The sequence below is a fragment of the Passer montanus genome, unplaced genomic scaffold, assembly GCF_014805655.1.
Source record: "Passer montanus isolate IOZ18808 unplaced genomic scaffold, ASM1480565v1 scaffold9, whole genome shotgun sequence".
Lineage (NCBI taxonomy): Eukaryota > Metazoa > Chordata > Aves > Passeriformes > Passeridae > Passer > Passer montanus.
In genome coordinates, this window is record NW_024374367.1 from 6295956 (window position 1) to 6319540 (window position 23585).

At 51.5% G+C, this 23585-nt stretch overlaps 2 protein-coding genes across 2 annotated transcripts in view; both read right to left on the reverse strand.

The window, feature by feature from the left end:
- PODXL2 (podocalyxin like 2) overlaps nucleotides 1-1601 on the reverse strand; it is a 32833-nt gene extending 31232 nt beyond the window's left edge. Inside the window, exon 1 of the mRNA XM_039695487.1 lies at nucleotides 1503-1601. Coding sequence (XP_039551421.1) covers nucleotides 1503-1551 — 49 coding nt within the window. The 5' untranslated portion in view covers nucleotides 1552-1601. The remainder of the gene's footprint in view (nucleotides 1-1502) is intronic.
- A 9572-nt stretch (nucleotides 1602-11173) lies between these two features.
- Nucleotides 11174-23585, reverse strand: MCM2 (minichromosome maintenance complex component 2). Its single transcript, XM_039734165.1, has 16 exons — nucleotides 23513-23585; nucleotides 22851-23038; nucleotides 22119-22294; nucleotides 21235-21498; nucleotides 20007-20226; nucleotides 19551-19758; nucleotides 18761-18895; nucleotides 18398-18589; nucleotides 17202-17295; nucleotides 16435-16685; nucleotides 16062-16188; nucleotides 15706-15818; nucleotides 15334-15576; nucleotides 14394-14576; nucleotides 13106-13261; nucleotides 11174-12222 (listed from the first exon to the last, which is right to left on the reverse strand). Exons 1-16 carry the CDS (start codon nucleotides 23516-23518, stop codon nucleotides 12112-12114), a joined length of 2667 nt encoding a protein of 888 aa, XP_039590099.1. The 5' UTR covers nucleotides 23519-23585; the 3' UTR covers nucleotides 11174-12111.

The following is a 23585-nucleotide window of genomic DNA, read 5'->3' on the forward strand; positions in this document are numbered from 1 at the left end:
CCATGAGGTAGGTCCCTCTCCTTCCTGTGCAGAGCAAACATAGCTTTCCAGCTATGGGGATGGGGTCAACCCTTGCTGGCAGATTGGCAGGGTGGGATTGTGGCAGCTCCCCTCACTCACATGTTACACTCTTCTCTGGAGGAGGCAGAGGTTTGGCTGAATTTGGGCACAGGGGTTTCCTGCTGAGACGTGGCTGAAGAACCTCTGCCAGCTGTGCCCAAGGTATTCCCTTAGTGTGGACAACCTGCCTGGAGGAAACCGCAGAACTGGCTCCCTCCTCAGCTCCAGAAAGACTTATTGCTTGTGTGCCACAGAGTATTGGCACAAAACCCCAACAGGTTTTCAGATCCATTTTGCTCTTTAAGCTCACTATTGTTTGCAAACCTAAAAGGCTTTTTCTCTTCTCTTTCAGGAGCCTCAGATGACGGAGACTAACAGCCCATGGACAGAGCGGCTCTACAGATGACACATTCCCCCATGAACGTTTTCAGGAGATTGGGGTAGTAAGAGAGATGTACCAGGGGAGTGGATGTCACTGTATCACAGCTTGGTCGTGCTGGAAGACAGTGACTGGTTGGTAAGTCAGCCCTTCCCTCCCTGTCAGAATGACTCAAGACAAAGACTCCCCCACACTTCAAATGTCCCCGTTCAGAACTCCTGTTCCACACTAACCAGATTTCTGTACAAAGGGATGGATTACTGAGGAAGAGGACAATCTCAGCCTCATGGGTCTTTGGGGGATCCCTTTGTTGGGAAATTTCCCCAGACTATTTAAAAACAGAAGCAGAACCTTCATAACTATTCCGAGTATCATTCTTCCTGCTATCATTCTTCCTGCACTTAACTGCCTTTCCCTAGCACCCTGCCTCTCCTCCAAATTTCAAGAGAAGGCTCTTGGGGAATCGTGGAGCAATTTGTGGTGGCCCGTTCTTTGTATCAGTTTCACGGTAGTTCACAAAACCACCACGACGCCAGACGAAGCCACCGACCCCCAAAGGGGCGGCGCGGGGCAGCGCTGCCGCAGCCGCGACCGCCCGCCCCGCTGCCCGTGCCCCGCGGGTCCCATCGCCGGGGCAGCGGAGCCGGGAGAACAGCCCACGTGCATGCAGCCCACCGTGCCGGGAACGCAGGGGGGCCCTGTCAGCCCCTCGGGGTCCCGGGGCAGAGAGCGGCTGCCCCAGAGGGCTCTGATGCCCGGGCGGGGGGCAGTGCCAGGCACACACGGAGAGCTCCGGGGTGGGAGACTGGGAGCCGCCGCAAGTCCCGGTGCCCGGGGTCAGTGATGCCTGCAGGGAACGGAGGGGTCGGAGATGCAGACCTGCCCGTGCAGAGGTCCCGGCGCCCCGGGGCACTGGAGACGCGGCGCACCGCTGTTCCCGGGATGGGGGGTGAGCAGACCCGCCTCCCGCCGGGTGTCCCGGTGCCCGCGGAGGGGACCGACACCCACCCGCCGCCCAGCCCGCAGGGGTGGCAGCGGCTCCCGCCGCGCCAGCCTCACTCACCGGCGGCCAGAAGCAGCAGCAACGCCGGGGCCCGGCGCAAGGGCTGCATGGCGGCGGCCGCTGCCCTGCCGCACCGCCTCTTCACGGGGAGGCCGAGCGGGGCAGGGCGGAGCGCAGCCCCCGGTTTGCTCTGATTTCTGGCTGCGGAGCCGCCGCCCAGCCGGCCCGCGCCCCCCGGCCGCGGTCCCCGCACGCCGGTGCCCACAACGAGTGCCGGCGGCGCGGCTGCTTGCGCCGGGAGCGGGTGATCAGCCCCGCCGCGGGCAGCGGGATGCGCCGGCCCCGCTGGCCGCAGGGGCAGAGCCCCCGGGAGAGCAGAGCCCCCGGGAGAGCGGAGCCCCCGGGAGAGCAGACCCCCGTGAGAGCAGCTCCAGCCACACCGGGGCAGCGAAGGCCCCCAATCCAGAGACCCTCCGCATCCTCCTCCTGACCTTTCTTTAGCTGTCCATGGCTAACGGAGCCGTCGCTTCTCTGTCACTCCTGAGTTCCCACCTCACTTCATCACCTGGAAAAACTTCTCCCGCTGAGCAAATTCATTTCCCCACCTCTGGAGGCCATCTGGTCTGAGCCCCTGGTCAGGTGGGTCACCTACAGCCAGTTTCCCATGGCCAGATGGCTTTTGAGTATCCCCAAGTTGGAGACCCCACACCTTCTCTGGACAATTTGTGCCACTGCTCGCCCTCACAGTAAAATGTGTTCCCTGATGTTCAGGAAGAACCTCCAGTGTTTCGGTTTGTGCCCATTGCCTCTGGCCCTGTCACTGGGCACCACTGGAAGGAAATGTGGCCCTGGATACCACCAGTACCTTTGTGGTAAAGGCACATCTCTGGCTCACATTTTATTTGGTGTTGCCACAACCTCCAGGTCCTTTCCTGACAAGCTGGTTTCCAGCTGGGTGGCCCCAGCATATTCTGGTGCATGAGATTGTTCCTCCCCAGGTGCAGCCCTTTGAAAGCCTTGCTGGACTGCAGGAGGCTCCTGTCAGCCCTCCTCTCCAGCCTGTCGAGGTCCCTCTGGATGGAAGCTTGACTCTCTGTTTTATCAGCCAGATAAAGATATGCAGATACACATCTCTTCCCAGTTGTGTGTTGGGATCCTGAACTCCATCTCGAGGTCACTGCAGCCAAGGCTGCTTTTGACCTTCACAGCCCCAACAAGCCTCTCATTCCTGCTTAGTATGAGATCCAGCAGAGCATCTCTTCTTGTCAGTTCTTTTATCACTCACTGCATCCTGAGGCTTGGGATGTTGCATCTGTTTTCTGGAGCCGGGTCCATGTTGGAGCCTCTGCCCTAGCAGGGACAGCTGCTTTGACACCTGCTGGGAAAACCATTCCATGGTGTGTCACCACCATGTCCCAGACTGTCACATTGATACTAATTCAGATGATGTCCCCTTTTTCACGCCCTTCTGTGCAAAATGCTGTGTGCTCTATTAAAAAAAAAAAAATCTGTGTTGCAGCAGTTCTTGGGTTTGTAACTCTTGGAGCAGTTGTGGTGAATAGCACAGCAAAGGAACAGGCTGAATCTCCCACCGAAAATCATTATTATAGCAACAAGACCAACTGCTCCAATTACACTAAATTTCAAATTAAACACATCTTTAGTAGCCTCAGGGCACAACATTACAGTGAATGACTCAAGCAAGGGCTTTGTCAGACAGGTGTCCATGAAACAAGGCTCAAGAGGTCCTGTAACACCACAGCAGTTGTGAGGGAACACGTGCCAGCTCCCTGCACTTCAACCCCTCTTGCCAGCTGGATGAACTACAGCCATCCCACTCCCCTCCTGCAGCGTGTGGCCCCTCAGAAAAGCTGCACAACTCTTGGTTCAAGGCCACAAATATAATATGACTCCAAACCAAAGGACCCAAAAGTATCTTGGTCCCTTCTCATGGGGCACTCAGCTCATGTTAAGTTTTCCTCAGCAGTGGTTAGGAACCTTTCTCTTTGGTTTCGGAACAACTTTCTCATCACACATTCTAGGAGGGCAGGGGATGCTAAAATCCAACATTGCAAGCTCCAACTGAGGAAACAGCTGTACTGTCATGGCCTCACCAAATGTATTTGTGCTTGCAGGGCTTGTACCATGTGCCTGGTACTCTGCCTCTCCCACATAGCATGTCACTGAGACAGCAGGACATAGGTCTGAGGGTGATCAGGATTTTAAATTCAAGCATTCTTATTCCTTAAGTGTTATTAAAAACACCCCAGAGTCTTTATTTCCCTGTAAATAAATTGATTTTTTGTTGTTGTTGTTGTTTGAAGAGTGAATCTCCTGAAAGAAAAATTGACGGTATTTTTTTTTCTGTCATGAACTTGCTGTTTTCAACAACTAGGGAAAGGTGTCAACATGCCATAACCTGCTGAACTCTGTAATGAATTAAACAGCCACCTGAGGGTACTTGCTATTATTGATACTGACCTTAGCAGCTCCTAGCAGGCTGGCCATGGCACGTGTCACCCATTGTGCAGTTGCCAGCCTCTTTTTGCCAGCTCTTTCTCTCCATCATCTGCTCCAGTGCTGCAACTTCCCCCAGCACGACCAGGCCAGGTTACAGACTGGCTGCACCCCTTCCCCAGCCTGGCAAGGCAAAGCTGAGAGGCTTTTACCAAAGTACTTGCTTTTGGCTTCTTTTAGACCACATCCATCCAGGGCTCTGAAAGTCCTTTTTATCCAGAATCAATGCAGCCCCCAGCCCCCACCAAGCAGGAAATGCAGCAGGAACTACCGAGCTGTCTGCTTACCCATTAGATGAGATAAAAACACTTCAGTGCACTGAGATTCTAGCCCAGGCATGGCATTTAATGAATGCTCTTGTCATTTTTCACTTTGTTGCTGGTAATTTGGCTGTCTTTGCATGCAGGTGGCTTGCTACAAGTGGGTAACTAAAAGCCTTTCAGATCTCCTGACCCTGCCGCATCCAGCTCCCAAATCTCAGAAGCTCATGGCGCTCCCTGGATTTATTTTGACATTATACATCAATCTCAGACTGAGCAACAAAGGGGGAGCGTGAAAGGAGAAGATACATCTTAGGCAAGAAAATTAAATAAAATTAGTGGCAACATCGATCAGGCAGGTCAGCGCTGCCAGTGGAGCGGAAAACAGCCGGCAGAGATGGGCAGCACCAGCTCTCTTTGAAAAGCTTCAACCCAGCGCAGCCCCTGCATCTCCATTTCACACTCCCTGGAATAGGTGCAGCTGGCTTGGCTCTCTCTTCTGAGGCATTGACAGCTTTATAGTCAAAGGCTTGTCATTTCTCATTTGATCTCCCTCCAGCCTCCCTACCTGGTGTATATTCTCATACGATGTTCAGAGCACTGGTAAAAGAGGCTTTACATTTGCACTAAATGCTTTTTTTATAGCTGCTTCAAAGCTGTTCGGAAATTTTTCTTGGTATTACCATTATCTGTGCTTTTCTGTTCTTCCCCAAAATTGTTCAATTTCACAGTTACGTCTGTTAGGCAGAATCAGAAAGCAAGTGTGTATTTTAGGCTGGCAAAACTGAAAATCCTTCTGCTGTCTCCCCCTGTGAGTTACTGTAACGGCTTTTGCCTTCAGGAAATTCAGCCAGCTTTCCCATTTCAGTATAAGGGTCACATTTTGTTCCAAGATGCCTGCAAACAAATACTACTGAGGTAGAGGAATGAGGTGATAACTAAGGGAAAGAATTTGGTGACTAAGACTTGTCAATTAAAAAAGAAACTAACCACAAAATCTAATCTCAAGAGAAATTTAACTTATTTTGAAACTCCACATGAAAAAAAAGCAGCAACTCATTAACTTGAAATATGCTGGTGAGATGTTTTATTCTCCTAAATACAGCAAAACTGAGTTCATCTGCAAAGGTGAAAGTGATCTATTGCCTGTGCTCAGCAGAGCAAGAAAGTAAACAATAAGCAAAACAAATAAACAGTCAGATGTTAAGTTCTGGCAGTGTTACAAAATGCAAGATGTCACTAGCACCAGCAAAAGGGTTTAACCCTTCTTTCTTTGCCCACTGACACTTGTCAGGGCAACAAAAGGTGATCTGTGCCCATTCTTAGATCAGAAGGAAAAAGCGGGCCGTTCCCATTACCTTGATTGCCTGCTCTCTGGGGCAGAGGCTGGGTGACACAGCACACCATGCAATTTAACACAATCTTCTGTCAAGTTATACAGCCTCTTGGCATCTCATCCTTCCAGAAGAGGAAAACTCCCTGCCCTGTCCAGCCCCTCCTTCCTTAGGCACAGGGAAAGATTTAACCTCTCTCTTTTTCCAGAATATGTGAATTTACTTCAGAGCCTCCGAAAAGCTTTGTGTAAGCTCATTTGCTGACTTAGCCTTTTTAATTCTGGGACACCATGAAACCTTTTGACTGTACCAAGCAGGGGCGGGTACCTGCTCTATTCCTGCACAGCCCAGGCACGCAGCCATTCTCTGGGCAAAACACACGGGTCCTGCTCTCATCCAAAATCCTGCTGGGGAAGATCTATAATAAACTCTTCAAGAGGAGAGACCTGGAGCAATTAATGCCTTCCAGAATAGGCTGTAATTAGAAGAGAAGAGATTCTGCTCTGTTTAGGGCCCCAGCAAGGTTTTCTTCATCAGTTTGAGCCTTTCTTCATCCCTGCATGAGTTTGTTCCCCTTAAGGGACAGCACACTGCCCACCTGGGACACAGTGCTGCTACCAGCCCTGCTTCTTTCCCACTCCTGGTGGGAAGTGCAGGGCAGAACGAGCACAAGTTGTGCTTTAGTTCCCCGTTTCCACATGCCCCTGCTGCCTCCCACCCCTAAAGGTTCGTGTTTCTCTCCTCACCGAAGTGGAGCTGATTGCTGCATTAACAGCCACTCTGACAGCAAACCTCAGCGGATTCTTGGAGGGCAGAGCCAAACAGAGCTATTTTGAATTAGATTCAGGGGCCAGGATAACCTTTAACAGAGTCACCCGGGGCAAGGAGGCAGACAGCTCTCCAGCTGAAATCTCACCCAGGTTTCCTCACAGCCCAGGGGACAGGGCTCCTCACTTGAGGGGAATGGCAACCAGGACACATTGCTCTGTCACTGCTGGCTTGCAGAGGGATGGTCACAGCCCTCCATTCACAAGGGGTGACTTCTGAGCCCCCAGCCTGGAAGGAGAAAGGAGTACATCTGTTTGGGGCCATTCACATCATTTAATCTGGACCTCTGTGCAGCTTAGAGAACCCCTTTATCTCTATGCTGAGCTTATCAACTCAGACAGTAAACAAATTACTTTCTGGAAGGGATGAAAAATCTGCAGAAATGAAGATGTCATGAGGGCAGCAAGCCTCAGATCTTCTAAAGCTTTTAGCTGGGGCAGAAGGACAAGCAAGATAAAGCCCAGTAAAGCCAAGGGGTTGATGACAAGGCAAAGGAGGTTTAGTCTTAGCTCTGCCTGTTTTAGAGATAGGACCAGAGCCTGAAGAAGTTACTGTCAAACCCTCTTTGTCTGAGGAGCACACAGCAGGGAGCTGAGCACAGCAGCCAGCAGGACAGCCCCCCCACTACCCAAGCGAGATGAGCAGCTCAGGGTTGAGACCCAGATTCATCCAGAAGTCCAGATGCTCAGAGATGGATGTGATGAAGCCAGACCAACACCAAAGCAGTCAGTCCCTAGGTCAGTCGAGGTCTGTGATGGCAGCCACCATCCAGGAATCACTTGGCAGCTCCATAGAGAAGATGCCCAAGATCAGGAAGGTAGTCTATGGATCAAAGCCCAAAGCAACAGGTACTTTGAGCAGGCACAGGGAGACATACACCAATATTTCTCCCCTCAAAGCTCACATAAGCCCCAGGCTGAGCTTAAATAGAGCACCAGGCCTAGGTGTGGATAGAGGCCCAGGAGAGCCTGGCCAGGGCAATTAAGGCCTATTAGTACCCTCAGAGCCCAGATATAAACCTGTCTCCTTGAACAGTGACTTAAGAAGGTGAGGGGGAGTTCCTATCTTTTAACGGGCAAAGTATCTTCACTGGGTAGAACCCTGAGGTGGTTTACAACTTTTCTTACCCAAACTGAGAAGGCTAATGTCATCTTCATTAAAACTCTTGCTATTTTAATAGCTGACTAAGCTGGAATGTGGGTATGTATTTTCAGAGTGGAGGGATCAGCCTGTACCTGAGGAGGGCTGGTAACTCTTGCCTCTGAGGAGAGCCACTCACTGACTCACAGGCTCTACTGGTACTCCTACATATGTTTCCATGGGATTTGGTGGGACTGAAGCTCTTCAGCATCTTTTAGACAGGACAGATAATGTCAGATCTCCATGAGCAGTAGGTCACCCAGAGAATAAACCTGGCACTTCCTCTGGGTTCCCCCAATAGCCTTACCTCTCCTTTAGAGAGAAGTGACTTGCAAAATGGGCAGAAGGGAGCACAAGCTCTTCCAAGGTGCTTTTGCTGTAAAACTGCTGAGCTCAGCAGCCCCTTAAGGCTGCTCACAAATGTTTAGTAGAGGCCGAGGGGCATGCTGGATGGCTGGAATCCTTGGCAGACCAGTGCTCCATGATAATGGAGACATTAAATCAGTGATGGCAGCAAGAACTGCATAATAGATGCAAAATACAGCAGAAGCCTGATCCAATTTTGGCTCTGCTTTGTTAAGTAGAAAAGTATTTTAGGAGATGGAAAAATACTAGGAAGTTCAGAGTGCATCCTTGCAGCAGCACAGTAGGAGATGTAGCTGTTTGCAGTGACTCACCTGTATCTGTGGATCCACATCTGCTGTAAACATATTCCCATACTGTCTTCATGTGCTGGAATTCAGCTGAGTTGAGGACAAGGGCAGGGCTGTAAGCATCTGAAACAGCCCTCCTGGCTGGACTGCACTGGGATGGGAAGATGCCACCAACCAACACAGCTGCTGAATCCTGAGCACCATTACACTGGGGAAGCTCCTGTCACCCACTTTCCAGACAGCTCTTTAGTAAGCACAGAGGAGATGGACAGAGAATCTTCCAGCCAGGGTCTGGCGTGGGAGAAAGTGAAACAGTGCTGGTCCAGAAATGCTGAATATCCTAATTTTTCCAAGAGGCTTTGGCATTAATCTGGGGAAAACCACACCTAACTGAATGTAGAATTTCACCTGTTCAAGGGGCATCTGCCATTTGACAGGCAAACTCAGAAACAACCACTGGCACACTGAATGAGCCCATGACTTGCAGATGTGGTGTGTTGCTTTATGATCACAAGAAAGGCATAAGCTAAACTCTGCTAGTATGAATGAAAAGCCCTTTCTTTCAAGCTCTATCTCTCCCTTTTTCCCAGCTCACACATGCTGATTGATTAGCTGCTATCTGCAGGCACTTGCTCATGCAGCCCCAGCAGGTGCACTGTTTGTGTGTGTTGTGTTTGTTCCGTGCTCAGCTCAAGTCAAACAGTTTATTATGAGATGCAGAGAGCCCTGCTGCTCTCTCAGGAGTTTGCACACAGCATGTTCAGATTAAACTGCATCAGGATCTGGCCCACCATGCCCTTTTCAAATCCAGATGCTCTTTGAAGCCAGACTGACCCAGCCTTTGCCAACAACCACAGTCCCAAGGGGAAGATGAACACAAGAAGGGACACCACTTGTCTCCATAAAGCCCTGTCTCCATTACAGGGAGCACCTTTATTATCCTCCATGTGAGCCCAGGCACAGCCTGCTGTGAACAGACCTCACCTCCCCCAGACTCTTGCCTTTGCCCCTGGCTGCCAGGGGCACCGTGCAGTTTGAATCACAGCAGCAAAAAGCCAAGTGCACAAGCTTGGCTAAACTCAAGGTTGTCAGGGGAGCAACTCCTCATTCCATGAGTGGGGCTTGGCTTGCTGAGCTCCAGAGCCCTGCAGCAAAACCCTCAGTAGATTCAGCAGGAGCATGGCTCCTGGCAAGGCAGGCCCTGCTCAGAGCAGCATTGTTTTCACCCGTCTGCACCCCTGTGCAGACCAGACACCTGATGCTGTCAACAGCCAAAGCTTGCTCCAGGGAACCTGAAAAGCTCAGTGGCCGTGAGAGGAGGAACATGCCTTCAGACTGGCATTAACACTCCAGTGAGCAGCTGATGCCAGCAGGAGTGAGGGCGCAGCTGCAAGAATTCATTGCGCTGCTGGATGCTGGCAACACAATGGTGGGAGGGCACACTGCCTTTGTGCTGAAGATATGGGAGGCAGCGTGAGCAAAATGACAAACAACTGGCTCCAACAATGGCATCTCTCTTGTTGCCACTGCTCACTTCATGTGCCAAGTGAGGTGGGACCAGGGCACAGGAGGCAGGAGAAAGCTGTAGGACAAAACCGAATGGTGCCTAACAGCCCAGTCCAACAGCAGGGCAAAGAGCTGGGAAAATCAGGAGTCCTGCCCCATTCCTGTGTCTCTCTCATGGTTTGCTGTGACATGTTTGGCCACCTATTTAACTGCAGGTCACTACAGGCATAGCAGAGGCTTCACAAGGTTGCAAGGGTTTAGGAACTATTTCTGTTTCTCCAGTATGACACAAAACCTCTTCCTCCTCCTGCACCCAACATTCATTGACACAAACACACCAGTTTGCTTGACAAGCTTATTTCATCTTTTGTTGTTTCTGGTTTTGCTCTCTCAGGGCCAGGACCATCCCCAGCAAGATATGTGGGTTCCCACAGAGCTGGGCAGTGTGCAAGCACTTGCAGCTGCTGTCCCCAGGGACAGCCTCTGTGGCCTCTGGTACGAGGAGGTAAGGTGCTAACAGCTGTGTCCCTGAGGAACCACACTGCACCTCACCAGGCAGCTGCAGGCACACAGCAGTTTGGCCATCCCCAACCCAGACCTGATCCAGGCCCACATTCAGGGGAAAGGCTTGCTCAAGCAGGGAAGGAATACCAGGAAGCATCTCTATAGGCTGCCTGCAGAAAGCCCTGGTAGACAGAGACCCAGTAGGAAGGGAAAAAAACAGCCAAAACAGTTAAACAAATGCACAGGAGGGAGCTGGCAGGCAGAGGAGGCAACCCACAGAGCCAGTTTCAGGCTGAGAGTCATGTGCTCAGCCCCCAGCAGGGCCAAGCACTGCTGGCTCTGGGCTGGGAGGACACACACACACACACACACACATCACTGTGACAAACCCCACGGTGTCCGTGCTGACAGCCAGGGACACCTCTGCTTGGCCAGCACACAACTGCAGCAGCCAGCTCACAAATTCTCCTGAGCTCAGGCGGGAGGCTGGAGATGCCACAAGGTCCCACAGCTCCAGGCAGGAAAAAGCACATGCACTGCAGAGCTCAGCTGGGTCCTGCAGAGGGGCTACTGCTTCTCCCAGACTGGAATCCAAGTGGCAGCCCAGGCAGGAGATCAGGGCTGTCTAACCTAAGTGTATGTAAGGAAGGGAGGTGGGAAATACTGTGATGGGATAGTCACAATGGGATACAAACATACACAGGCAAGACAGGGAAGGAACCTCTGCAGGCAGGTTCTTGGTGGGCAAAGCAGCATTCACAGCATGGTCCAAGGCAAGTGTGCCCTGCTATCAGTCCACAGATGTCTCAGGTAGAGCTGACAGTCAGCACTGGCCATTCCTACTAACCTGAAGAGCAAATATGAGATGTGATTGTACCCAAACCTAACCCCACAAGCTGCTGAGCAGTTCACACAGCATCCAGGTTGCTCACTTAAGTTCTTACTTCCACTCTTGGTGGCAGCAGTTATCAAAAGAGGAAATGCAGAAGTATTGAAAAACAAATGTATTTAAAACACGCATACTAAGAAAATTGCATGTGAACACTGAGCCCATCTTGTCCTTCCTGAACATATCCAGCTTAGGCCTCCTCCACTGCCATGCCCAAAACCAGCACCATGGGTACTTCACCCTCAACAAATGGGTGTGAGAGGGAGTTCATTTTAGGTGTCAAAGGTAGCACTTGGACTCAGCTGTAAATTCACACCTGCTGACAGCTACACAGATAACATCCACTAAGGCAAGGGAAGCCCCTCCACTCTGGCTTCTGGAGATTCCCCAGCAGGTACTGAAGGAGTTTTCAGTGCCCAAACAGATCATAATAAAGACCAGAAAGAACTATATTTTGTTTCAGTTCTTATCTTCCTCTGCCTCCCCTCTCCTTCCCTGCACAAGGTCAACCCATGTGGGCACCTGGGGAAATGTCAAGTGTCAGGCACAAAGGCCTGGAGCAGAGGCTGGCTGGTTCATGGAGAGTTGAAAGCAGTTTCAATTATCACCCATCAGGCTGTGCAGTCACCAGAGATGGGAACAGAGAATCCCTGAGGGTGCTTGCAATCCAAGGGGGATGGATAATGCTTTCCAAATGCTCCCACTGGTCCCTCCTGCAGAGGAGCCCATAACAACTAGTGACAAACAAACAGAAAACATGTCATGTAGATGGCCAGCAATTCTCTCCCTGCTGTGCTTAGCTACAAGGCAAAATAGTGAAGAAGTTGCTAAACAGACTTGACAGGGCATTTAACTACTTAATTCTGTTCTATTCACAAGGTCTTCAGCAGCTCAGCGCTCCTTTAATCCATAAGGCACAAAGCAAGCAAGAGGATGTGCAGCCTAGTCCCTCTGGCTCAGGATCTCCGTAGCATCCTGGAGGGCTGGAAGATGGAGGTCTCATCTCACAGAAGGATGTGGCAGACTCTGCTGCCAGCCTCAGAACTGCTGGACGATCAGCTTCCGCTTCACGTCCCGGCTGAACCGATTCATCTTGAACACTTCACTGTCGTAGAAGGCTGAGAGGTTGTGGATGTTGATCTGCCGAGCCTGGGAGGAGGAAGAGGGGAGAGGTAAATGATTATTTAATCAAAGTAAGAACCATGTGGTTTTCCACAGCAGAGGCTGCATAAAATTTGACAGTCAGCAATCTCTGCTCTGCTCAGCAGGAACCAGAGCTGCAGTAGCAGGGGAGACTGCGGGTCAGGAGGAGGGAGCATTGGCAGTGCTGAGCTGAGCCAAGAGAGGATGCTGGCTCAGCATCTGCCTGCTCCCAGCTCGTCCTTTTACTTCCACCAGAGACAGAAGGTAACTCCTAGCCAAAAGCCCCCAAAACCTCATTCAGCAGGAGAGTTTTGCAATGGAGACATCTGACTGGGGGTGGTCACCCTGGCAACACCAAGCTGTGGCTTTGGAAGTAGGTACTCTGCACATCTGATGCAAAGAGCAGAAAAGCACTAAACCACATTGCTTTAGTGCTAAACAAGGTCAATATTCTGCACAGAAAGGCCAAGTCAGAAGTGCAACCTTTGGATGAGGATGAAGATGCATTAAGGAGGAGGCAAGCTAGCCTCAGGAGGGATTGGAAAAGTTCATGCACAGATTTTTCTGCTTTTGGCTTCTTCAAATGCTGATGCCAGGGAACTTGAGTTCTCATTCACCTGCATAAGCACCATACCACAGGATTTACCATTCCAACCCCAAAGCTTTATGGGGGTGAATAAGAACAGAGAGGGGAGAATACAGAACTTCCAAACAAGAGGAGCAGATACAGAAGAGACAATCCTGATGCTGGGTTATATTGATTAACACCAGTCTTTTTTATGGTATCACAATGCAGGAAGGGAAGTTAGAAGTCTCAGAATGCCTCTGGTTTGGAGGCTGCAGAGAGAGCGTGAAGCAGTCCCAGAGGCAGCTGGCTACAAGCCCATACCTTGTCCACCAGGTCCTTCTCGGGGACTTCTATGGTGTCCTGCTGGGCTCCGTAGCGGTTCCTCTGGTACATCACCTGCTCTGCAATCAGCTGCTTCAGGATGAACAGCAGCAGCTCGTTGTTGTCCCGCTTGAATGAAAGGTAGCGGGAGAAGGTCTGGGAGGGAGGATGAGAGGAGCCATGAGGATCAGAACAGTGACACACTGCAGTCACCTGTGCCCTTAGTGTGTCTCAAGTGACTTGCCAAGCTGCCAGCTGCACATGCAGAGGCAGCTCTCTGACAGCCACAACTCCTCTGCTGACTGCTTTTATTCCCATCTGGAATCTCCATAGGGGGGGCTGGTGCCTCTTGGGGGCTAACAGTGCACTGCAGTGGAGCTGTGCTGCCCACAGGGACACAGCCATGGGAGGGCTGGCCCTGGGCAAGGCACAGAGCAGCCTCCCTTAACCCAGACTGCCCTGTGCCTCCCCAGCAGACGCCCATACTTGGCTGGCTGTTTGAGGCCAAAGAGAGAGGCCACGAGTCGTCCAGACAGAGGGCAGACACTCAACAGTGGATAAATGCCAGCATGCAGCCAGCCAAGAGCTGTTCAGAGCCAGCCCCTGCTACTCAGAGAACAGGGCAGACTGCACACTAACCCACAGTGAGTGCTGTCCTGTGGCTAACTGTACCCTGAGAGCCCAATAAAAACGTGAAGAAACAAACTGCCTGCTTGGCTTGATCACCTGGCAGCAGTCCTGTGCCAAAATAGAAGGGAAAGTCTCAAAAAAGTATAGACATGGCAGTGGTTTTGACTCAGAAGCTCAAGGTACACTTCCTTCTCAGATCCAACAAGGACATTGCCTCACCACACACTAAGGAGGGCCAGTCACAGAACAGCACCTTGTTTGGGGTCCCTCCTCAAAGGCACCCAGCTTGAGCTGTTGTTATTGTACAATGATTAAATTATTTTAAACATCCAGATGTTTGAGACTTTGGAAAACCTGGGGTCAAGCTGGTAAGGACACCATGTCTGACTGTGAGTGTGGTGTGTGTAGCTGTGCGGTGGCCTTGGTCCCACGTGGTGTTAGTGTGACTGTCAGAGTGGCTCCTGGACGGTCAGGCAGGGAAATTTCCTGACGCTTCAGACCCACAGTACTCCACTTACAGAGGCTCAGTGCCTGCCTGCACAGGACAGACCCCTGCAGAGCACCAGGTCTCTTCCCACAGCCAGGGCAGCGCGAGGAGCTGCAGCTGCACCCGCGGGCCCGGGGTGCAGGCACAGCCCCCGGCCCAGGCGGTGCCCACCTTGCGCATGCTCCGCATGACGCTGAACTTCTGCGTGTCGATGAAGCTCTCCAGCATCACCCTGATGGCCATGTTGACATCGTCCTCCACCACGTAATCGCGCAGGTGCATGCGGGCGTGCGCCTCGGCCATGCGGATCATGGACTCGATGTGCCGCACCGTGATGGGGATGCTGCCCGTGGCCTGCGGGGAGGAGGCAAGTCACTGAGGGTACCAGCTGGCACAGGATCCAGCTCCTTTCACGCTGCAGGGAGCTCTCTGCACCTCTGAGGTGGCTCAGGCTAAGGAGGCCCTGCCACCTGCTGGCACGGCCACACAGCCTGGCACAGCTTCCCTGCTTATCTGAATTCAGCACAGCGCGAGGGGATGCTGCAGGGTCACTCTGTGACACTGTTTAGGGCCTTCCCAAGATAAGCAATCCAGGTTCCTCCAGCAAATTTTAGGAGTTAAAGAAAAAAAAGGCCAATCAAAACAGGTATAGTTTACCTGAGCTCCAAAAAATCTCCCTCACACCTCAACAAATTCCTCTTTCACTTGGAGAGCATGAGATGAGCCTGAGACATCCCACGGACAAAACAGAAGGGCATTTCTACAGATAATGCTTCCCTGTAATGTACCAGGGGCATGTGGATCTGAGGGAATGCAAACATCTCCTGCAGGCCTGCCAGACTGGGTGACAAGTAAAGGACTTTGCCATGGCAGGCACTGTACATGTGCCCAGTCCATCAGTCCACACATCATCAACAGGCAAGACTCTGCACTTAGATGAAGAATCATCTGTTCAGCAGACACTGCAGGATCTGCCTGTCTCTCACAGAACAGTGGCACAGACTTTTGTGATGGGAATGGCAAGAATGTGTCAACATATGCTGGAACAGTCTCAGGCTGATTTGCAGTCTAGATACATACAGTTCTTCCCTCCTTTCCCCTGTATTCTCACCATAGACTCCTTCCTGAGGTCACTGTACATCCTGGCCACCTTGTCCTGGTCCATCTGGTTGAGTTTGGGGTGGACCTTCTCTTTGGCATAGACGATATATTTCCTCAGGATCTCTTGAGGAATGGGTTCAACCCCGTAGGTGTTGGGAAGGATGACCTCGTTCGTGTCCCCATTCACTGCCTCCTTGCTGCCTGGGTGGTGCTTGACATGGCTGCCAACAACGAACCGGGCCAGCATTTCATCCTACAAGAGAGCAGTGCACCAACAGACACTGACCACACTCACTGGACACAAAAAACTCAACGGGCAGCTGCAGCTGAGCATCCCAGCAGCAGCACTGAGGCCCACACACGCTCCTGGCACAGCCCCTACCTGCACTGGGTCCACCGTGTCCCTCACCACACACAGGATATCGAATCGAGAGATGATGGGCTCTGTCAGGTCCACGTTCTCCGAGAACGTCAGCGACGGGTCATATCGCCCACCTGGTCACAGATAATCCAGCTCAAACAGGCTCCAAGGCTGGAGCTCTGCAGGGAGGACACACCTCCACTATGTTACTGAAGACTTTCCTGCTTGCTTGATCTCTGCTCCAGACTTGAAGGAACCAGGCAGAGGGAGGGACCAGGAAGGAACCAGGCAGAGGGAGGGGAAGCTGTGCCACAGCTCTCATGGCTGTGGACTTACGCTGGGAGCCTGAGATGGTCCTGTGGTCTCTCAGCACTTACCTATGGGATTGGCAGCAGCAACAATGGTGCAGCGAGCTTGCAAGGATGTGACAATGCCTGCTTTGGAGATGGAAATGCTTTGCTGTTCCATGGCTTCGTGGATGCTGGTCCTATCTTGATCATTCATCTGCAGGAAAGCAGGAACAATTTAGAGTGAAACTATGTCTCTGTACCCCACTGCCAAACACACCAAGGGCAATCAGCTCCAGATGCTCTGAAAAGGCAGCAAACTGCACTATGGACCAGCAGGGGCCTAAGCAAACTGCAGGGACTTGGGTCATCTGGGACATGTCACCATGAGTTAGTGTGTCCTCAGAGGTACAGCTGGTCACTTTACAGCTAATCCTTCACAGAGAGATGAAGCTGGGCTCACCTTGTCAAATTCATCAATCAGGCAGACACCTCTGTCAGCCAGCACGAGTGCTCCTGCCTCCAAAGTCCACTCCTTGCTGACCGGGTGCCTCTGCACATAGGCCGTGAGGCCCACAGCAGAAGCACCCTGGCCAGTGGTGAAAATTGCTCTGCTTGACACCTTCTCTATGTATTTAAGAAACTGTGATTTTGCAGTTCCAGGGTCTCCACACAGAAGCACGTTGATGTCACCACGAACTTTGTGTTTGCCACCTACAAAAGCAATGAAAACCACGTGGCAGCTGAGTGCATGGCTTGGCAGCAGCCCTGCCCTGAGCACCACAAAGCTGAAGAGAGGGCAAGCAGCAGGCATGGTAGTTACAGGAAAGTTGAGGGGGAAAGAAAGTCAGTTTTGGAGGCAGTCATCCTTTTAAAATAGACTTTCTAACCTTGCTGACAAATCCTTCTAAGGAGATGATAACAAATCAGGGTGCCAGGAGGTCAAACCTCTGAAGGAACATTAAATGTCACCTCCTAGAGGAGGGTAAACACTTGCCCGGGTTTGCAGCAGGAGCTGTTTTCAGACATAGCATTTCTACTGTCACACCAGAGTTTTCAGTGTGATAAAACAGCCAGTTCAATCACAGATATCCCCCAGTCTGCTAAACCTTGTCTGTTACCAAGCCACCCAGACAACTCTAACCACTCTTGCTGTAATGGCACAGACAAACCCCAGTCCCTTTGCCCTCCCTGAGTGAGGCAGGACCAAAGGACACAGGTGACACTCACCTGGGTTTTTGGGCTCTCCGCCAAACAGAGCTAAAGCCAAGCCCCTCTTGATATCTTCATGGCCATAAATAGATGGGGCAATGCTGGCAAAAATCTGAAAGGGAAACCAGAGGAGTTGTCCAGGGAATACCAGCTCCCGTTCTGAACAGAATCTTGCATGAACATCAGCAAGGTGCCATATCTAAAGTTACTCTTAAGATATTGCTGTCTCCAAAGAATGTTTCATTATCTACAGTGTGAGGGCTTTTTCAAAGGTAATGACCCACCCACTGTTGCCTAAAGGAACTTCACAAAAATGGAGCTGTTGGGACATGGCACATTATTTAGTCTGGTGCTGGAAGCTGCTGCCACTGCCTCCACAACCCTGTTCTCCACAAGGTACACCACAGTGCCTGTTATCAGATCTTGTAAAGCTGGGACCTTGATCAGAGGCTTACTCCCTGCATGTACTGTACTCGAAAGGGCTGTGCCACACATGAATTGTTGTCACAGTCAAATATTACAAACAACTGGCTTATTTTCTCAAGGGTATTCTGAAAATAACCTGATGCTGGAGACTACTCATGTTAAAACACTCCTGGCTCAGCTGAAGCTGCTGCATCCACTGCAACAGCAGTCACTGTAGCAACAGCACAGCCAAGGCAATGGAGCAAAGTCCCCCATTACAGAAATTAAATCTGACCCAAGTGAGGTTGAACACGCACCAATCCAGGAGCTTGTTCTTTCAGGTCGTAGCATATAGAGGAAACAAAGCTAAAATCTCTACCACAACTCAAGCTAAGCAATAATATCCCCTTTAGGGGACTGGAGATGCAGTCACTGGCCTCACAGAACACTTCTACCACTTGGCTTTTAAGACACAGAGAGAGAAAACTGATCAGATATAAGCAGTGTCTAAGTGTCTGTCACCTGTCTTCTAGCCCTGTTGTGATGTAGAAGGCTCAGAGAAGGAAAGGGAGAAGCAGAAAAATTTACTCCCAAAGGTACAAGGGAGGTTCCTTATTTATTTTTCTCCTATAACTGACTCTCATCAACAGCTGTCTGAGAGCTACAGAAGACCATTCAAAGAGAACTGGATTTCTGGGCTCCTTTAAACACTGTTTGGCCAGCTGACCCATTTCATCACTTTTTGATGCAGCTGACAGGTGATGGCAAGCTATCAACAGGAAAATAAGGGACGTCTGAGGCTGACCCACCTTCTCCCCAATTTGCTCATCCTTGGACAGACCCACAATCACTTTCACATCTTCATCAGTCAGCTCCCCAACAGCCAGCTTGTTGTCCTTCTTGGCGATGTGGTTGGCCAGGATCACAGTTGCAAACACTGGGAACCCATTGGCAGTGTTCAAGGAGCCATCATAGTTGTTGTGGTAGATCCCTGTCAGCTCCTGAGAAGCAGGAAATGCTTTGTCAGTACAAAACAGCCCCTTCTCCATTCTGAGGTAAGGTTCAAATGCATCTGAGGACAACTCCCCCCATCCCCAGAGATGTTGCTGTGATGTCACTGTCAGAATTTAAAAATACCCTGTGCTGTCCCCAGACTTGAACAATGCACTCACAATCTCATCTCCTGGCTTGCAGCTGTCCACCAGATCAGCGAGGAGAATGGCATCCTTGGAGCGGGGCAGCCTGCCCGCAGCCACCTTCCCAGGGCTCTCCTGGATCTTGATGCGCTGGTAGTTCTGATACACTGTCTGCAGCAACAAAACCAGAGTTACCCAGCAAGGCACCAGCAAGGCCCTTCACAGGCACCTCAGAGAGAAGGGCCATTCCAGGACTTCAGTGAGAAAATCATGGACATGGGAGGGTGGAGGTTGTAAGGAGCAGTTCCAGGGTGTGATAGATAATAGTGGGGACAGGAAAGCACTTCGCTGCATCTCGCCACTGTGTTTGTCCACCCAAATACCTGACTAGTTCCTGGGAGAAGAATGCTCCACTTGTGATGGTTAAAAGTATCAAAGCAAAGAATGAAAGTCAGAAGCTCCACATTAATGATTTTGCTCTCTGGTTTCCTTAGCTGACAGATCAGGACAGACTGACCTAACCTGCAAGGAGATCTGGACAGGGTGTTTCTGCGTTTCTAAACTAGGAATAACTGTGTACAACAAAGACGATTGTGGCAAAAGATTCAATCCAAAACACCTGCAGTGTGGCAATAAATTACTTTTGGCTGATAAACTGAGTCATTCAGGTTAAGAGCTCAAACAGACCTATCTTCACAGCCCCCTGGATATAGCAGAAGACCCCCTCAAGCTGTTCAAAGGGTGGGAGTCAAAGCAGGGCTGTGAGGAACAGGCAGTGGGGCAGGATGAGCAGCACTCTCATCCAGGCAAGCACACAGTCTCTTACCTCTTCCATGTTGATTTCAAAAGGCCCAAGAGACTGACACTCTGGACAGGAACCGGGTTTCACCTCCTGGTTCTGTGACTGGAAAAAGGGTCCTAGGATGAAGTTGCACTTGCTGCAGTTGTATTTGATCATGCTGAGCTGAGGCAGGACCCCTGTGCAACTTGTCACCACTCCACTGGTCCGGATCAACTGATTCAAGTGCAGCTGCCTGAGGAAAGACAGAGATATGCTGGATGCCTGCAGGCATCAGAAGGCAAAACACCCTCCAGAAATACTCCTGCTGCAAGGCACACGTTACCTCAGGGATGCTGAAAGTTTATCCTTTGTATGATTTTCCCCTGTGCTAAGCTCAGCTATCCTGTTAGACTCACCCAGAGGTTCAGCTCACAGGGGAGTCCTGAGTACCCCAAAGCCTAATGCAAGCCCCACAGCCACTGCTGGTAGCTCTGCTCTCACCTGAGTGACCGCAGCTCTTCCACCAGAGGGAGGTGGGAGATACGGACGTGGATCTCCTGAGCAATGCGATCATACTTGGGGTACATGGCCAGCACCACTTCCTTGGCTGCTTCATCAAAGATCTTCAGCATCTCTGCTGGGGCCTCAGGCAGAAAGTAGGCAAGGACATGCTCCTGGGCTGCCAGATCCTCGTAGTTCACCACCAGACTCTCTCTGTTCTCTTTAGAAAAAGACAGGGTGAATTGTAATTTCAGCCTGTTCATTCCTCAAGAAGTTTCCAAAGGATAGCCAGAACATACAAGCCCATATCTTGCAGGCTGCAGTTAACAGATCTCTGCACCTTCCCCAAAATTTAGAGATTAACAATTTGAAAATGTTTAAAATTTTTAAATTTATTTCTCTAACAAATTCTTCATCAGTACCAAGCCTGTGATTGTTCCTCTCCAGTTCTACACAGATACTTCCCAGGCTCACTGTTCCTGAAATTCAAAAGCCTCAGCCCAATATACAATTCTCTCAGAGACCTCCAGGAAACAGAAGCTAATAGGAGAGACATTATGTGTGCTGAATGGCTGGCAAAAAACCTCCTGTGTCTTATGTTCATGGAAATGGATGAGACAAATGCCTTTTATTTCCTTTACAAAACTGATCCCCTTCCACAGCTCAAGCTTCTGCTAAATATAAAGAATAAATACAACAAGTACAGCTACATGAGCTGCTCCTAGATGCGACGATTTCTGCTTTTAAAACTCATCAATGACAGCCTTAATGACCATTTCTTCTGGCAGTGCCTAGTCAGAATACAAGGCTGCAACACTGACACAGTTTCCAAAGTCACAAGGTCTATTTGTGTCCCCTCGCTAGATAATGCAGTTTCCAGTGTGAGAAAGTAACTGGTGCAGACAGCAAGCAATTGTTGTCTCTTTCAGATCACAAACTTGCAGACCACTGTCTGCTGCCCCACATATTCTGCTAGCATTTCTATGAAATGAATATTAATGAGGAGCAAACGCCAGGGGCCTTCTAATTAGTCAGCCAGAATCAAAGAAGAAACTAGACATGTTTCCATTATTCATTTATATCCATCAGCATCAGGCTTTCTTGAAGTGCTGATTCAATGTCTGGAACAAAGAGAGCAGGCAGCAGAATGTCCACCTCTGTACTGGATCACCACAAAGTACTGTGACCCACCTAAAGAACGAGAGAGCCTCCAGTGACCCAGCCCTACCTTTGCACATGTCACTGATCCTCTCCTTGAAGACATTGTGCCCATGGTCATCCACATGGGTCTTCAGGAAGTTCTTGAAGCGGTGATAGATCTCAAGCCGGGGCGCTGCCATGGAAACCCACTCCCTCACGGAGTGCCCTTTCATGTCCTCCAGGTTCTCAATGCTCTCAATCATGTCTTCATCCTCCTCCTCCATGCCTTCAGCAGCCCGCTCTGCCAGCCTTCTCTTCCGGGCAGGACGGTCCTCATCCTCATCATCACTGTCTAAAGGGTGGGAGGAAAAACTGCTCAAGAGCTGGGATTCCCATTCCCACCCTATGGATTGGCCACAGTGGGATTGCACAGGCTGTGGAAGTAAAGAGGTCACAGCCTGGGATACAAACCAAGAGACATCCCAGGCACAGCCTAAATCCAGTTCTAGACTTGCTCCTGCATCTTCCACAACACAGCCAAGACTTTAAGGGTGTGAATATGAAGATTTGCATGCAACAGCACACATTCAAGTCTATTAATGCACTGACCAAGGAATGAGCTTGAAAGTGCATCAAAAGCCCTTCCATCCATCCTGCAAAAGTCTGTACAGGAGCACCAACACACTCTACAGCACAGCTTGGTAGAATCCCAATCCTTTGATACAGGCCCAGGATCCTAAATTTGTTTCACCAGTGACCAGAAGGACACCAAATGCGCTCCCAGGAAACCCAGAGGAAAGGGATCCTGCACTGGGGAATCCAGCAAAGCCCACAGCCAGTGATTTCATTAAGAGCCCAGGCACACTGGAGCTCTAGAGACCTCCCTACTACCCTGAGAGTAGAGAGCGCAGCTCCCCCTGAAGGGTGAGGTTATGACCAAGCCCCCAGGGTGGTTCAGCTCATTGCACCTACCGTAGAGCAGCCCCCTCCTCATGCGGCCCATGCCCTGCTCCAGCTCCCGGTCCCGCTGCCTCATGGCCCGCTCGGCAGCCTCGCGCTGGCTGGCAGTCAGCTCCTCCACATCTTCATCATCCAGGGCCAGGCCCTCTGCCTCGTACACGTCCAGCTCTGGGATGGGCCGGTAGTCCCTGGCACACACACACAGAGCAGGGAATCAGGCCAGGAGAGCAACTCTGCAGCCCTGCTCCAGCTACTGCTGGGCAGGTGTCAGGACAGGGGTTCTGCAGCAGGACAGAACGGTGCTGAGCAGGAAGGCACTTCCTGGTGGAAGATGCCTGCAGTAAAAGGGCCCCAGCACCATGGCTGGGAATGCAAAGGGCTCCAGAAACATGGCTGGGAATGCCAGCATTCAAGCCTTTGTGTTGTAAAGGTCAGCTTGCCGGGTAAAACAACATCAAATTCATGCCTGCAGAAGTAAAGAGCTGGGCTGAATGCACATCACACATCCAGGCAGATCCTGGTTTACCCAGCCAGGACCATGATGGCACTTTGCTCAGTTCTCCCAGGACTCAAATGAAATCATACTCTGACCTTTCTCCGCTGCCCAGCAGCTCTTCAGCCCCCTGACCCCAGCTGCCAGCACAGCAGAGGGATCCCACAAGGCCTGAGAGCTCCCTCCATGTCTCTGCACTGACATCCCCAGCACCCCATGGCCGGACACAACCCCCCGAACGATTTTCTTACCTTTCCATCCCTTCCCCGATGAGCTCTTCCCCTTCCTCCTCCTCTTCGGGGAGCCCCTCGGTGCCCAGGAGCCCTTCGGACTCATCCTCGAAGGGGGGCAGGTCCCGGCCGGGGCTGCTGGTGAAGGCATCGCCGCGGCGGGAGCTCCGCACGGGGCTGGTCACCGCCGCCTGCGACTCGGAGGAGTCCTGCAGGGACGGGAGCGAGCGTGAGGGCAGGGGGCCGCAGGGGAGAGGGGCTGGCACCGCCAGGGGCCTCTGCCGTGCGGGCCGCCGTCAGAAGCGGGTATGTGGATCACCCGTGAATTATAATAATTAGCTGTCCTTGCAAATGACAATGGAAACATATTGGGGGGGGGGGGAGACACGGGGGTAAATCGTAAATCCATCCTCGCAGCGCAGCCGGAGCGGAGAGAAAGGGTCCGATCGTGCCCCGGCCCCGCTCTCTGCTCTGCGGGAAAATTCCCCCCGCGTTTCGGGAGCACCGCCGGGCGCGCCCCCCCCGCCCCCAAATCCCCTCTGGACCCCGCAGCGCCGAGTGTCCGGCAGCGGGGAGAACCCGCGGCGGTGGCACCCCACACGAGCCAAACGAGGAGTTAAAGCATTCCGGCCCGGCCCGGCCCGGCCCGGCACAGCACGGCCCGGCACAGCACGGCCACTCACCGCCATCACCGCCGCCTCCTGACCCGCGGATTCCGCGCGAAAACCAAACCACGTGGTCACGAAAGCGCGCGAA

Excerpts from the sequence above, each read along its gene's own strand:
- MCM2 (XM_039734165.1), bottom strand. Across the intron at positions 20,227-21,234 it reads GATCAGTGACATGTGCAAAG|AGAACAGAGAGAGTCTGGTG; the intron begins GTAGGGCTGGGT and ends CTTTTTCTAAAG. Across the intron at positions 14,577-15,333 it reads ACCTCAGGAAGGAGTCTATG|GCCACGGGCAGCATCCCCAT; the intron begins GTGAGAATACAG and ends TCCTCCCCGCAG.